This window comes from Sminthopsis crassicaudata, chromosome 1 (assembly GCF_048593235.1).
Source record: "Sminthopsis crassicaudata isolate SCR6 chromosome 1, ASM4859323v1, whole genome shotgun sequence".
Taxonomy (NCBI): Eukaryota; Metazoa; Chordata; class Mammalia; order Dasyuromorphia; family Dasyuridae; genus Sminthopsis; species Sminthopsis crassicaudata.
The window spans coordinates 680,046,455-680,063,139 of NC_133617.1; the positions used below are offsets into that span (position 1 = coordinate 680,046,455).

General features: G+C 34.0%; 1 protein-coding gene across 2 annotated transcripts in view; it reads right to left on the bottom strand.

Moving 5' to 3' along the window:
- The window catches only part of TNS3 (tensin 3), a 455,488-nt gene extending 439,068 nt beyond the window's left edge, over positions 1–16,420 (bottom strand). For both annotated transcript variants that reach the window (XM_074283576.1, XM_074283574.1), the window contains exon 1: positions 16,296–16,420. In XM_074283576.1, the coding sequence (XP_074139677.1) occupies positions 16,296–16,397 (102 nt within the window). In that variant the 5' untranslated portion in view covers positions 16,398–16,420. The remainder of the gene's footprint in view (positions 1–16,295) is intronic.
- Between the last annotated feature and the right edge of the window lie 265 nt (positions 16,421–16,685).

The window sequence follows — 16,685 nt, forward strand, 5'->3', positions numbered from 1 at the left end:
AGTCCTGAATGCAGAGTAGAGAATGTACTCTGTCCAGTCATCTTTCTTGGTCCAATATCATCTAGTTGTTTTCCTAATTAAGGAAATATTTCTCAGTGATTAGTCCAAACTTCTCATGTGGTTGTTTCAGGCCAATTACTTCTTTATCTCATTTTCAGAAATTGTAAATAAATCCCTTCCTAGATTTATATTGTTTTCCTTCAACTGGAGGCAGAAGGAAGAAAACTGATAAGAACAAAGCAGGGATATAACAAAGAGACAGACTGAGCATAAGTAAAGGAAGATTTCTCAGGGGTTATTTTCTACATCAGTTCATTATTATGCCTTTGTCTAAATTCCTATCACATAACATGTTCCCTGGCACATAGTAGGTGCTTATCTAAATGCTTGCTGATTTATTGGTTAGAATAAAAAGTGAATCCAATGAAAAGAAATCATGTACTTAAGTCCAAAGGGCTGTGAAACTGTCCATACCCTTTGATCCAACAGTGTTTCTAATGAATCTGTATCCCAGAGAGATCATAAAGGAGGGAAAGGGACCCACATGTGCAAAAATGTTTGTCAACCCTTTTTGTAGTGGCAAGAAAGTGGAAACTGAGTGGATGCCCATCAGTTGGAGAATGGCTGAATAAATTATTGTATATGGAATGTTATGGAATATTATTGTTCTGTAAGAAACGACCAGCAGATTGATTTCAGAGAGGCCTGGAGAAGCTTACATGAACTGATGCTGAGTGAAATGAGCAGGACCAGGAGATCATTATACATGACAATAACAAGATTAAGTGATGGTCAATTCTGATGGACTTTGCTCTTTGCCACACTGAGGTGATTCAGGCCAGTTCCAGTGGTTTTGTGATAGAGAGAGCCATCCATTTGCAGCCCAAGAGAGGACTATGGGAGCTAAATGTGGATGAAAACATAGTATTTTCACGTTTGTTGTTGTTATTGTTTGCTTTCTTGATTTTTCTTTCTCATTTTTTTTTCTTTTTGATCTGATTTTTCTTGTGTATCAGGAAATATGTTTAGAAGAATTGCACTTTAACCTGTTTTGGATTACTTGCTATCTAGGGGAGATGTGCAGGAAGGAGGGAGGGAGAAAAATATGGAGCACAAGGTTTTGCAAATGTGAATGTTGAAAACTATCTTTGCATGTATTTTGAAAATAAAAAGCTATTATTAAAAAAACCCAAAATATGTAACAATAAATTCCCATCTCAAGAAATAATAATAAAACACATTGTATTCAGATTGCAAAAAAAGAAAAGAAAAGAAAAGAAAACATGAACCATGATGATCTGAACATTTTGCCCCTAAATTAAGACTGCATTCCATAAATGAGGTGTTTGGGTGAAAAAAAAACTTGCTGATGCTTTTTTTCTTTTTTCTCTTACTTTCCAATAATTCCCTCATTCTATCTCTAAAAATCCCTCTCTTATAACAAAGTATAATTAGCAAAATGAACTTATACACTGATCATATCTAATACACATGCTTCATTCTATACCTATAGATTAATTTCACTTTAACAAAAAGAAGGAGGCAAATGTTGACAGCAGTTCTCTAAAATCAAGATCAAACATTGAATTCATTGGAATGTCTTCTAGTGAGGTTTTCCTTGACACTACTATGAACATTGAGTATATCATTTTCTTTTGCTTTTTATATGTATCATATATGTATTGTATGTATCAATTCATGCACACCTTCCTAAATTTCTCTGAATTACTAGTCATAATTTCTTATTGCACAGTGACTTTCCATTATATTTCTCTATCATTTCTTCAGCTACCCTCAATCAGCAGAAATTCAATTTGTTTCCAGTTTTCTGATACCACAAAAAGAGTTGCTGTGCATCTTTTGTAGGTACTGGACCTTTTCTTCTCTTTTCCATCCTTGAATTATGTGCCTTAGAGTAGTATTCCCTGGGTTTTATTCATAGATTTTGAACAATTTAGCCACTTTTTTAGCAAAATTTACAATTTTAAAATATTTATTATTATTATTTTTATTTATAAAATTTAGTGCCTGGGTAATTTTTCAACACTGACCCTTGCAAAACCTTCTGTTCCAACTTTATCCCTCCTTTCCTCCATCCCCTTCCCTAGATGGCAGAAAGTCCAATACATGTTAAATATGTTAAAGTATATTTTAAATCCAATATATGTATACATATTTATACAGTTATTTTGCTGCACAAAAAAAATGGATCTAGAAAGAAAGAGAAAAATCCAAAAAGGAAAACAAAAATGCAAGCAAACAATAACAGAAAGAGTAGAAATGCTATGTTGTGGTCCACACTCATTTACCCTGGTTCTCTCTCTCTCTGGGTATAGCTGATTCTCTTCATTACTGAACAACTGGAACTGGCTTGAATCATTGCATTGTTGAAGAGAGCCATGTCCATTAATGATCTCCTGGTTCTATTCATTTCACTATGCATCAATTCATGTAAGTCACTCCAGGCCTCTCTAAAATCATCCTGCTAGTCATTTCTTACACAACAATAATATTCCATAACATTTCATATACTATAACTTATTCAGCCGTTCTCCAACCGATGGGCATCTACTCAGTTTCTAGTTTCTTGCCACCACAAAAAGGGCTGCCACAAACATTTTTGCACATGTGGGCCCCTTTCCCTTCTTTAAGATCTCTTTGGGATATAAGCCCAGTAGTAACATTGCTGGGTCAAGGAATTTGAAATTGTTTAAATGAGGACTCCTTAAAAGGAAGAAAATTATGGAGAAAAAAACTGAAGAATAATACCCATTAATAGCTGCAGGCAGGTTTGAGGCAGCTGAATTTTGGGGGAAAGTATGGGTTCTTCTCTTTGGAGCAATTCAGTCCATAAAGTTATTTGTAGTTTTGTGCTAAATAAGGGAATTATTATAATAATAACAATAAGATACTTAAAAGATTCGCAAAGTGTTTTATAAATATCTCATTTTATCCTCAAAAATCTGGGAGGTAGATGGTAAAACTGAGGCAAATCAGGGTTAAGTGACTTTCACAGGCTCATAATGCTAGTAAAGTCTGTGAAATCAATTTTGAACTCAGTTTGTCCTCATTCCTGGTCTAGCACATTTTCTACTGCATCATCTACCCACTGCAAGATACTTTAGAGATCATAGGAGTCCATGATTCTCAAACATAAGCTATAAAAAGGAGAATATTGGCATTCATATTATTTTAGCAAGAAGTTCAGTGCACCCACAGAATTACAATTTCCCAAAGGCAAGTCATTATTGACTACATGTTTATGTTACTATATATATATATATATATATATATATATATATATATATATATATATATATACACACACACACATATATATATACATATATATACTATATATCTCTATATATACATACATACATATATATAGGTTTATATTTTGCTTTAATACTAATTGTGTAATAAGCAAATTTAACCTCACCTTCCATATATATATGCTATGATATATACACTACTTACTGACTCCAGATTAACTCAAGTCTTTTTGACTCCGGGTCCAGAGTTGTTCTAATCTCTGTGCTACCTAGCTGCTCTCAGCAGGAAAAAAGGATTTTGTGGATTTTACTTAATTTTGAAGAAGGTATTTTAATAGTGATGTCTTAGACAAAAATAGTACCAACAATATTATATCAAAAGACAGGGCTGCTCAGGGAAATATGCTCATTACATGTATATCTCATGCAGGTAAAACCCTGCATAGGAGAGAAGCTCAGTTGGTTCCAAGAATTTGAAATGCCAATGATGGCAGGATATACCAAACCAGGAAGTTGTTTTCCTGATTATAAACACTGATGTTTATTCAGCTTTCAGGACCTCCCTCCTATCTCCTACTTCCCATCTTGACCATGTAAAGACTAGAAAACAGAGATTTATTTATTTATTTTTGTAGCATCAAGGACAGCAGCCTCTTCCTTCAGGGCTCAAAGACACAGACTATGTAGCCTGGGATCCTAATGTCACTACTGAAAATGAATGTACTTCCTGGAGTCTTGGATCCTGACTAAAAGTTCTAAACAAGTCAAGTTTCTGAGCACACCATAGGGCTTTGACTCAAGGTTTCAGAATTGATTTGTCTATCAGCTAGATCTCTTTTAGCAAGTCTGGGAAGTGGTATTCAGCTTCCTGAGCAAGGAGACAAAAATGAAAATATTTATCTTGTAATTTTTATACAATGTTAATTTTGCCCAGTTCTGCTTGAATCAATTTTACATTAAGAAAATTTTAGTCCAAAAGTTAGATACCAGTTAAATATAAAAACACAAGAGGTGACCCTATAAAGAAGGTCGTATATATTTTTGAATCAGAGGCAACTTTGCACAGACCAATGGTATCAAACTCAAATAGAAACAGGGACCATTAATCTGGATATATAAGGATCCTTTTAGACCACATATTGACTTTAGTTTTAAAATAAAATACCATCTCTGTTTTTTATTTATGTATTTATTTATGTATTTTTATTTAATTAAGTATTCCTACATTTTATTTTAATGTTTCCCTCATATCAAGAAGGATGTTAAAGCTAAATAAAGTGCAAGCCTTTGACAAAAGAAAATTCTAGGTTTAAATCTTGGCTCTAATATAAATTAATTGTGCAATAGGCAAATTTAACCTCATCTTCTTTATATGGTTTCTTATCTCATAGCACAGTGCTTATTACATAGTAAATACTTTATAAATGCTTGTTAACTCCTCTCTAAGATGAAGGAATTGATTACAGCAAATATTCTTAATCTTAAGTCTGTAAAATTATTTTTAATATTATGATAGGGGTAGTTAGGTGATTCAGTAGATAGAGACATTGAGTCTAGAATTAGAAAGACTATTTCTTAAGTTCAGATCTTGCTTCAGACACTAGCTGTGTGACTATGGACTTAGTTATCTAACTCCGTTTCCCTCAGTTTTCTCATCTGTCAGGTGAGCCAGGAAGGAAATGGCAAATCACTATAGCATCTTTGCCAAGAAAACCCCAATATAGGATCATAAAAAGTCGTATGTGACTGAAATAACTGAACAAAAGAAGGGGTTTTAAAAAAAACTTTAATAACCTTGTTTCAATATAATTAGTTTTTCTTGTGATCCTGTGGATTTTGTTGTATGCATTTAAAAACACTATTCTGTGAACATAGATTTCACTTTACTATCATATATAAAATATAAAAATTCTTTAAATTAAAGACTTCTAGATTAGATGGCCTAAAAGATGACCTTGTGGTTAAATGATAGGAATTTTGGTCTTGGTTTTGCTAATTACAACCTATTTAAATGATGATAGGCAAGTCACTTAATCTCTTTGGGTCATGCAAAATTATCTCCATTTTAATATTAGGTGCAAGAGACACATAGACAAGAGCCACAATGTCTATGTAAATAGAAAACAGATTTTTAAAAATTCAAGAAAATAATTTTAAAGTTTTTTTTAAATATGCTTCGATCTGTATTCAGACTATCAGTTCTTTCTTTGGGAATGGATAGCATTTTTCATCTTATCCTTCGATGTCTTGGTATCGTATTGAGGGGAATGGCAAAATCATTCACAGCTAATCTTACAATATTGCTGTTTCTTTGTGCACAGTACATATCACTTTCCACCAACTCATAAAGTCTTTTCAGGTTTTTCTGAGAGCATCCTACTCATCATTTTTTATAGCACAATGATATTACATCACAATCATATATAACAATTTATTTAGCCATGCCTCAAATGTTGGTCATCTCTTCAATTTCCAATTCATTGCCACCAGAAAAGGTCCTTTTCCTTTTCCTTTTCCTTTTTAAATCTCTTTTGAGATACAACTTAGTACCTTAGTAGATCAAAGTGTATTCATGGCTTTATAGCTCTCTGGGCAAAATTTCAAATTGTTCCACAGAATGGTAGATTCAGTTTACCATTCTGCCAATAATGAATTAATGTCTCATTTTTCTCCCACATCTTATCCACCACATGTTATTTTCCTTTTCTTCCTATTAACTAATCTAATGGTATGAGGTAGTACTTCAAAATTGTTATGATTTGCATTTCTCCAGTCAGTAAAGAGTTAGAATTTTTTTCATATAACTAGAGATAGCTTTGATTACATCATTTGAAAACTTTGATCATTTTCTTTAATCATTTATCAATTGGGGAATGACTCTTAAAAAAATAATAAATTTGACTCAACTCTTTATATGTTTGAGAAACAAGGATTTTATCAAGAAATTTGCTTCAAAAATTGTTTTTCAATTACTAATTAGAGTTTTCACAGTTACTACACAGTTCTTGACTATATTCCCCTCCATCCTATTTCCCCCTCTGTTTATTATATTCTCTCTCTTTTTTCACTCTGTCCTTCCTCAAAAGTGTTTTGCTTCTGAGTACTGATAAGTAAGGGGCTGAAACTCTTGAGTCAATGCACTGAGGTCGGACAATAGCACTTGAGGCTAATTACTGGACAATATAAGAATATGCTTGGAAAATGGCCCTTCCCACTATGCTCTGCTGGCCCAATCGTTTGGCGTACACAGAGAATTGTGGGAGTGAGTAGGAGGTGCAGTGAGACTAGTCAGGGTCACTTCTGAAAGAGAGATGAGGAGATGAGGTTGCAGAGATCCTATGCGACCACTCTCTTCACTTCTACCCCTAAAGACCAAGAATAAAGACTTTTGCTTATCCTGACTCCGGCTGATTCTGGGGTGTCCGGGGTATCCAGGTTGCTAACCTGGTTGCTACATTGCCTCTCTCAATCTCTTCTCCTTTCTATTATCCCTCCCTTCTCTTTTTCCCTTCCCATTCTACTTTTCTGTAGGGTAAGGTAGATTTCTAAACTTAATTCAAGGTTTTTATTATTCCCTCTTTGAACCAATTGTGATAAAAGTATAGTTCATTCATTGTAATGGGCCAAAGTTCTGGAGAAATTCTTACAAGGTGTTAACTCACTGGAATGGAAAAGAGAATGGTTATCTAGTTTAGCATGGGGATTAATAGTTTTCTAGTTCAGTACATGTACTTAGTTCTTAATATAGTTCTACAAGATTCACATCTATGATGATGTAATTATAATAGAGTATATAAGCTGGGACAAACTCAGCTAGAGACATTCATTCCATCTTCCATCTTTGTGGTGGCTGGAGGCTGGAACACAAGTCCTTGGACTCAAACATTCATTCCATCTCCCACCATCTTGAGGGACCAAAACATACTTGGAGAAGACAGAGGATTGGAGGCTGGAGCTCAAGCTCCCAGACTCAGGGAGACTTCAAGATAGAGACCATCATGGTGGTCCTCCTGCCTCCCACACAGAAACCAAGACACATTCCAGAGGACCTCCAGAAAGCTAGCCTGGGCCCCAGGTAAGGATTCAAGACTGTGAAGGAGACAATAAAGATTTTTGGACTTCATCCCTGGCTATTCTCATGGTGATTACTTTGTTGAAATGAAGGCTGGTCCCAAGACCTCCAGAAAACCAAACAAAATATTACATTTCACTCCTCCATTTTTCCCTCCACTGTAAAAGCTTTTTTCTTGCCTCTTTTATATAAAATAAGTTGTCCTAGTCTATCTTCCCCTTTCCCTTTGTCCTAGTAAATTCCTCTCTCACTCCTTAATTTTATTTTTTTATATATAATTCCTCCATATTTAACATAAATGTGCCCTCTATATAGACTCCTTCTGCCCTAATAATTATAAAGTTTTTTTTATAAATATCACCTTCCCCTATAGGAATTTAAACTGTTTAACCTTATTAAGTCCCTTTTGATTTCTCTTTCCTGTTTATCTTTTTATGATTCTTTATGATTCTCTTGAGTCTTATATTTGAAAGTCAAATTTTTATATTCAGTTCTGGTCTTTTTATCAAGATTACTTGAAAGTCCTCTATTTCATTGAATATCCATTTTCTCATCTTGAAAGATTAGACTCAATTTTGCTAATTTTTTTTTGCTCAATTTTGTAGGTGATTCTTGGTTTTAATCCTAGCTCCTTTCATATTACATAATATTATCATATTAAAAGCCCTCTGATCCTTTAATGTAAAAGATGCTGCATCTTCTGTTATCCTGGCTATAGTTCCATGATTCTTGAATTGTTTTCTGTTCTCCTTGACTTGAGAGGTCTGTAATTTGGCCATAATATTCCTTGAAGTTTTTATTTTGGGATCTCTTTCAGGAGGTAAACAGTGGATTCTTTCAATTTCTATTTTATCTCCTGGTTCTATAATATCAGGACAGTTTTCCTTGATAATTTCTTGCAAGCTCTTTCTCTCTCTTTTTTTCTAAATCAAGGCTTTCAGATAAATTTTTTTAAAATTATCTCTCCTGGATCTATTTTCCAAGGTCAGTTATCTTTCTAATGAATATTTTATATTATCTTCTTTTTCATATGTTATGGTTTTGTTTTATTGTTTCTTGATTTCTCAAAAAGTCATTAGTTTCCACTTGTACAATTTTAATTTTCAAAGAATTATATTTTTCAGTGAGCTTTTGTATCTTCTTTCCCATTTGGCCAATAGTATTTTTTAATGAGTTCTTTGCTTCAGTAAATTTTTGCGCCTCTTTTTATATTTGACCAATTGTGTTTTTCAGTGCATTTTTCTTCTCAATTTTTGTATCTCTTTTACCATTTGACCTAATCTGGTTTTTTAAGATTTCTTTAGTATTTGTGTGTGTATCTCCTTTACCAATAAGTTGACTTTTTTTCATAATTTTCTGCAACACTTTCATTTCTCTTCCCAATTTTCCAGGTCTCTCTTACTTGATTTTCAGAATCCATTTTAAGTCCTTCCATGGCCTGAAACCAATTTACATATTTTTGAAGGTTTTGGATATAGAATCCTTGACTTGGTTATCTTCTGAGTGTGTGCTTTGATCTTTCTTTTCACCACAGTAATTTTTTATGACCATTTTCCCATTTATTCATTTTTCTAATCTATTTCTTGACTTTTAACTCTTTGCTAAACTGCAGCTTTGCTTCTAGGGTACACTGTCCTACATAGCTGTTTTTGTGTTATCTCTTTCAATTGATTGTGAGCTCCTTCAGAGGAGTGACTGTCTTTTAACATTTTTTTGTTTCCTAAATATTTAGCACAATGCCTGGCACATAGTAGATGCTTAATAAATGTTAGTTGATTGCTTGCTTGCTAACTATATTGTGGCTATTTATGTGTAGCTGAATTTAACAATATCTACATAAGGCATAACCTCTTTAAGTGCAGGAATTGCATTTTCTTTTTGTTTTTGCATCCCTACTCCACAGAGTAATGTCTTACATACTGTGGTGCCTTGTGACTGGCATTAGAGGAATGGTTTGAAAGCTTAGCTCTGGCACTAAAGTAAATCTGTGATCTTTTGCGAATCCTATAACCTCTATGCATCTCATTTTTTTCATCCATAAAATAGAGTGACTAGATGACTTTTAAGGTCCTTTCCAACTCTAAATATTTGCAAATCTATCTAGCAAAATAGACATATTTGCATTTCTTTCTACTTAAGATCATTCTTACATGGTCAGGAAGCAGAAAATAACCAAAATTAAATGATCAAAAATTAAATTTTTGGAGAAAAAATTACAAGAGAAAAACATAGTGTTGAGTGAATTTGCTAAAGTTTTTGCAAGGAAATCAATTTTTTTTCTCTTTAGAGCTAAATAGTCATTAGGCTTATACAAGGATAGAGATAGAGACAATTAAAATTACTATGGTGAAGAGGAAGGAAGAGAAAAAGGAAATGAAGGGAAAAAAGAAATTTACATGGTCATTAAAAAAGAATAGCAAGTTGTACATAATAGATTTGCAGTTTCATGTATAATCATTTTTATTATATTATATTATATTATGGAAATACTTGTTTTATCCCCAAAATTAAAAGAAAATAAATTTTATTTTTTTCTATCTCTTCCAGGACAAAGCTGTAGTTTAGCAAACCTTTTCAGATACCTATAAGAAGTTTTTATTCCAGTCACCTACTTATTTTCACACATTTCTTTTCTCCCTTTCACTTGGAAGATTCATCTATATCCAGGAATATGCTGATATGTTTAAAACAGGCTCTCAGACAAAACAAAATATATATGGGGCACATTTAAGTTTTATCATTATTATTACCATTTTTCATCATTTTCTTAAGTTTAAATCAATCCCTGATTTGTAGCATTTGCCAATTTCTGCAATATAAATGCTTATTCTGAAAATTTAACAATTGTTTCTCTCCAGCCAGTTGAAGCTGGCCGCAGCACACACCTGTTGAAAAAACTTTTCTTCATTCCCTCAGCCAAGCTTCTGCCATTTACCATCTTCCTCTCCACTACTTTACTAAAACTGTTATCTTAATGAACTCAATTAACTCAAATTAAATGTTTTTTTAGTCTCCAATCTCTTTGATTTCTTTACAGTTTTTGAAACTACTATCTATCCTTTCTATAGATAACATTCTCTTTCCTGACCTTCAGAGATACTTTGCTTTCTTGGTTTTCCAACATTTCTGAGCATCTATCCATGTTTCCTTCACTGATTTTTCATTCTGCCTATGACTCCTGACTTTGTAATCTTAGGTAAATCACTTGGACATATAACCTCTCTATGCCTCAGTTTTCTCATTTGAATATTTAGGAAAGTAAACTATAGTTAGATCCTCTCCAGCTCTATATTTACATTATGAACTCTTAATATATATGGTAACCTAGAGTCAGAACTTGGTCTTCTTTTCTTCTCTCTATGTACTCTGTTTTGGTCACCCTGCAATCCTGACCATTCTTTTGGGCATCCCTTTCTCCACTGCCCAGATGATATTTCCATGTGGATATTCTACCAGCATTTCAAACTCAATAGGTCCAGAAATTTAATTATAAAATTTTCAGAATAAGCATTTATTTATAATGAAGCCACAAATCAAGGTTTGATTTACTGTTTTGTTCACCATCTGGACTTTAAAAAGTGATGGGAAATGTGTTAATAATTCAGATTAAAGTTAAAAGTGTGGTGGGTACATTTTTTAAACAACGAGATTTCCAGAAAAGAAATTACTAGCACACCACTGGCTGCCATCATAAATGGACATAATTCTTAGAAATTAACCAGTCTAATAAAAATCAGTTTATAAAAAACTTGGAGTTATCTGTGACTTTTTTATTTTCTAATGCTTTATATATCTAATCAGATATGTGATTGATTCCATTTCCAAACTATCTATCAATCCAGACTACCCATTCTGTTCTTATTGTCACCACTTGAATATAGGCCCCCAAATTAGCAATTATTACCTTCCTGATTGGCTTCCCATCTACTCTCTCCTATCTCCAGTCCACCTTTATTCCACTGTCAGAATAATATTTATTATGCATAGATCTAGATGCATTGTCATTACTCCAAAACCACAAGTGATTTTCTTTATCCCTTTTGAGTAAGTTCAGATTAATTTGCCTGGCATTCAGTATCTTCTATAATTTAATGCAACTCTAGCTTCTCAATCTTAATTTATATTATTCCCCTTCCACTCTTGTGAAGCTTCAGAAAAACTGTTCAACTTTTTGCAAATATGAAATGAATTTTAATACATAACTCCAGTGCCTTAGTTCAGACTATTTCCTATATCTGACATCCTCCCTCCCTTCTTTTTAAATATCTAACTGTCCAATTGAATTAAAATAACATTTTCTTCAAGAACTATTCTCTAATTCCTCATTTGATAGCCATCTTCTTTCTTCAGATATCTCAGTCAACCTATCAGTGAATAAGCATTTGGTATTATGTTAAACTGGGAATACAAAACAAAGTTAAACAAAAACAGCTATAAATTTCAAGGAGATTGTCTAATGGGGGAGAGAATATGCAAACAATTATATAAAAATAAAATATATACAAGACAAATACAGTATAATTTTAAAGAAAAGACATTCAGATTAAGGAGGATTGTGAAAGTTTGAGACTTGAAGGAAGTCAGGAAAGCAGAAGCTGAGATGAGGAGGGCATGGGGTGGGGATGGAGGGGCATTCAATAAAGATACCAGAAGTTAGAGATGGAATATCTTATTCAAGGAATAGCAAAGAGGCCAGTGTTAATGAATTTAGAGGTATATGGAGGGTAATAATGTATAAGAAGACAAAAAAGGTGAGAAGGACCAAGTTATAAAGGGCTTTAATACCAGTCAAAGGATCCTAGAGTTCATAGGGAGCTAATGGAGTTTGTTAAATGATCAGACCAGCATTTTATGAAGATAAGTTTTATATAAAAACAAAAAGTATTTTGGAATGGGAAGAAATTTGAGGAGGAAGATCAATCAGTAGACTATTACAATTATTTTGGCATGAAGTTATAAAGACCTGCACAGTGCCAGAGGAGAATAGGGATTATATATATATATATATATATATATATATATATATATATATATGTATGTATAGATAGATAGATAGATAGATAGATAGATATCTCTCTCTATATATATAGATAGATAGATATAGATATATAGATACACATATATATGTATATATACATACACACAAGATATTATGAATGTAGAAATGATATTATGACCATTGATTGGACATGTGGGGTGAAAGAGGAAGGAAGCATGACACATGGGTTGAGAACCTAGGAGACTGGGAGGAGGATGGAACTCTATAATCAGAGGAAAATTAGAAGGATGGGGAAGGGCTATGAGGAAAAATATGAATTAGAGTATAAGATGACTATGGGACATTAAGTCCAAAATAGTTAAATAGCTATCAGAGAAGGGAGACTGGAGTTCAAAAGAAATGTTAGAGCTGGACAAGTAGCTCTAAGAATCTTCAGCATAGAGGTAATGATTATATCCAGGGCAACTGATGAGATCATTAAGTGAAATACTATAAAGAGAGAAGAGAAGAAGGTCTGGGGCAGATTATTGGATGATATCTATGATTATTGGGAATGAAATGGATGGAAATATAGCAAAAAAGATTTTTTAATAGTGAGATAATTAGGAGGAGAACCAGGAGAGATCAGTGTCACAAAAACCTATTCTCTTTAATAAAGAGAATATTAAAGAGAAAGAGATGTTTAATAGTGTCACAATGCTTCTCACCTCTCATAACATCTTATTGTGTTACTCATTAATATGCACACTTAATATTGAATATAATTGCTTTAGATATTTGTAACCTGTCCCTTTAATTAGACTACCAGTTACTTGAGGTCAGGGAGGAAGCCTTATCTAAACTTTGTATTTTCCCAACATCTAGAACTGGTGCTCTACACACCATGGTATTTAATAAATGCTCATTTTATCTGATTTGTATTTGTAAAATATGTAAAGTTCTTTGTGAATCATTAAGGACAATATAAATGTAATTTATTATAATCAGAACTGGACTCATTATAACCTTCAGGGATGGAGACAAGTGGGAGGAGCAGAGTAAAAGTCACTATGGCGTATTTAATTCATATCATTTGACTTGTTTGAAAGAAGATGTGGGTAGATCAAGTTTATGAATTAAAAGATCAATGAAACTAAGATGATAGTTCCAATCTCAACATTATTCTGCTACTTGCTTATCTATAACTGGAAAAATTATTTTTTAGGAAAAGAAAAAGATGCCATGAAATCATCACTTCAGACTGACTAATAATACTGAGCATGACAAAGCAAGGACAAGTTTTAGACCCTCAGACAAGTTGGGCCATCAAAGGTTGTCTATTTCTTTGATAGTTTCCTGCTTATCCAAAGCACACTAATATACAAAGCTAGAGTAGAAAGCTTTACTGGCTTCTCTGATTCTGTCTGTTGCTTGATAGTTCAAAACTATTGTCAGAGCATCATTTCTGGTACTGTTTTGACACTTTTGCAGCTTCAGATACTTATTAAACTGAATTTTACACTCACCCCACATTCCCTCCAAGAGAAGTGTCTTTTAATCAAAGCTCTAGAAAGATTTGTTTGGATTTCTGAGAACAGACTAGGAATTTTTAACATGAAGAATACTAATTGAGAAGACGGATATGAGTTGGGTTTTCTTGGAGGCAACTAGTTGGGAATTAGGAGAAGGAATTCACTAGTGTATCTGAATCTTCTCTTGAATTAGGAGGACATTATTTCTATATACTTGCTTCTGCCATAGTGAAAAAAGCCTTTTTAATAGCTGTCTCTGGATTACTTCCAGATCATTACTGTGCCTTATCTTTTATATCATCACTGGACCTTTTAGTGATGACAAAGTAAGATGTCCTGAAGTTTTTTTTTTATGTTATGTACCACCATTTGCTTAGCTATTCCCCAAGTGACAGCATCACTTTGTTTCCTATTCTTTGCTACTACCAAAAGTGTTGATATAAGTATCTTGGCTTTATGAGAACTTTTGTCTATTTTTTACCTCCTTGGGGTATCTACCTAGCAGTGAGATTTTTGGATTAAAGAGTTTGAACATATTAATCACTGAATTGATGAATTAATCTTGATATTATCCCAAACTAATTTTAGCATAATTCTAAACTATTCCAGAATGGTGAAACCAATTCATAGCTTCATTAAATGTACCAGTGTGCCTGTTTTCCCACAAAATCTCAAATCAATAGACTATTCTAGCCTAATCACTTTCCCCTTGCTTGAAGAAAAAGCTGTATTTGTTTCTATATAGCTGTCATTCCTAAATATACCTCTATCCTACTGTCAAATAATCCCCTATTTGCAATGAAGAAGAGTTAAGACAAAACAACTAATACAGTGAGCATGCCTGATTGGACATTTTGAGCTCATAAATTCCCACTTCTCTGTCAAAAGAAAGAAGATATTGTTCATTATCTGTTCTCTTAGATGATTATTAATTTCTGCTTTTATGTAAATTATTTTTTTCTTGTTGAAAAAGGCAAGTAAAATCATTTCCTTTGAACTTCTCCAGAAGTAGAAATATTGAGACAATCACAGCTAAGTTCTATAGTCTCTACTGCTTCTAAAAATTTAGTTAATTCAACCAATATTCATTATATGCCTTCAATGTGTTAGATGGTGTGCTAGACAATGAAGATACAATGAAAAAAAATGAAAATAATTCCTTCCCTCAAGGAGCTTGCATTCTTCTAGTGTCCCTAAATATATGAAGTACCAGGAGTAAGCAAGAAGTATACTAAACAGCTATTTCCTTAAGATTTGTGTTTATTATACCATATATACTTAATCCTAATGCCATTAATATTAAAATTACGAAAGAATAAAAAGAAATTAGATAATATCTAATTTTGTAGGGGAGGAGGAGGAAGAAGAGAGAGAGAGAGAGAGAGAGAGAGAGAGAGAGAGAGAGAGAGAGAGAGAGAGAGAGAGAATGAGAGGGAGAGAGAGAGAGAGAGAGAGAGAGAGAGAGAGAGAGAGAGAGAGAGAGAGAGAGAGAGAGAGAAATAGAAGTTAGGCACAGCAATCCACTACTAGGTAAATAGGAATAAATTTTGAGCTGTCTACTTGTTTGTGTGACACAAAATAACTTTAAAATGAAAACATAATTCCATTAGAAGGATGCTTTCTTCTCCAGCTCAAAGTAGTTTCCAGTCTTATTTGTGCAAAGAATGCATTGTGAGCAGTTCCCCAGAATTGAGAAGAGCTGCTAAAGTTTCTTTAAGCCAACTCAAACATTTTTAGAAGGGCCAGAATGGGGGGGGGGGATGGTGAAATAACTCTTCTTGATCATTCCCTGTTATATTCAGGAGTCTTTCCACATCCCCTGTCTGTAGCTCTCTGCTGTGCAAGAAGAAAACTGGACAGAGGCCAACCCATTATGCATTTATTTCTCTTGACCCTTGTGCTTGGAAGGTTTGGAATTGTATTTCTAGAGATGGATGTAGTCAGTCCCATAAGCTACTCAAGAGGTCCTTTCATAAACACCATTCTTTTGTGACCTTGGACACTTTACCCATCACTACTTGAAAATCCATCATGACGGTCATAGCATCACTGGGACTATCAACTATAAAAATAATTTTCTCCTCATGCTCACTCCCAAATACCTACTGCTTGTGTAAGAGCTTAATTATAGCCTCATGGCTTTTTGCTTTCAGTCAGTTCAGTTACAAAGTTAGTCAGTTAAAAAGAAATACCAATAATTGTACAACTTCCTATAATTGTAAAATCTTCTTCTCACATGCAAACTGTGAAAATCCTCCTTAAAAAGATTAATATCTGAAGGCTAAGTCGAGGTCTTAGATGGTGCCTCCTAGTTGTAATCCAGAGAGATCTTCACCCTGCAGCTATCCTTGTTTCTTAATTTATATTTAGATTATTTTCTTGCTTTAACTATCCCTACACACACACACACACACACACACACACACACACAGCCCTACCTGGATCATGATGACCTTTTCATCTGCTTTCATGGTGGGCTGATCCAAAGGTATCGTACATAACTCATCCTCCAAACAGGCCAGACTCACGGAACAGCCCATCAGAGTCCTCCAGTTTCAGTGCAGTCTCAGTGTGCTTGTGGTCTCTCCCCTCCAGCTCAGGGCACCGGAGCCCGAGCTCTCATTTCTGCCTTCTCCCTGGCTGCACTCTTAGCCTTCAGCCCCACTCAGCATGCAGTTGCTCCAACCTGCCAGCCTCCCGTGACAGGCAGCATGGAAATGCAAGCCTCAGCCTGCCAATGCTTAACCTTTGGGTTCCAGTTCCGTCTGGGCAGGTTGAAGCCCTTCGGAGCTGATGCTGCTTCTACTGATCTCTCAGCTCATTCCCCC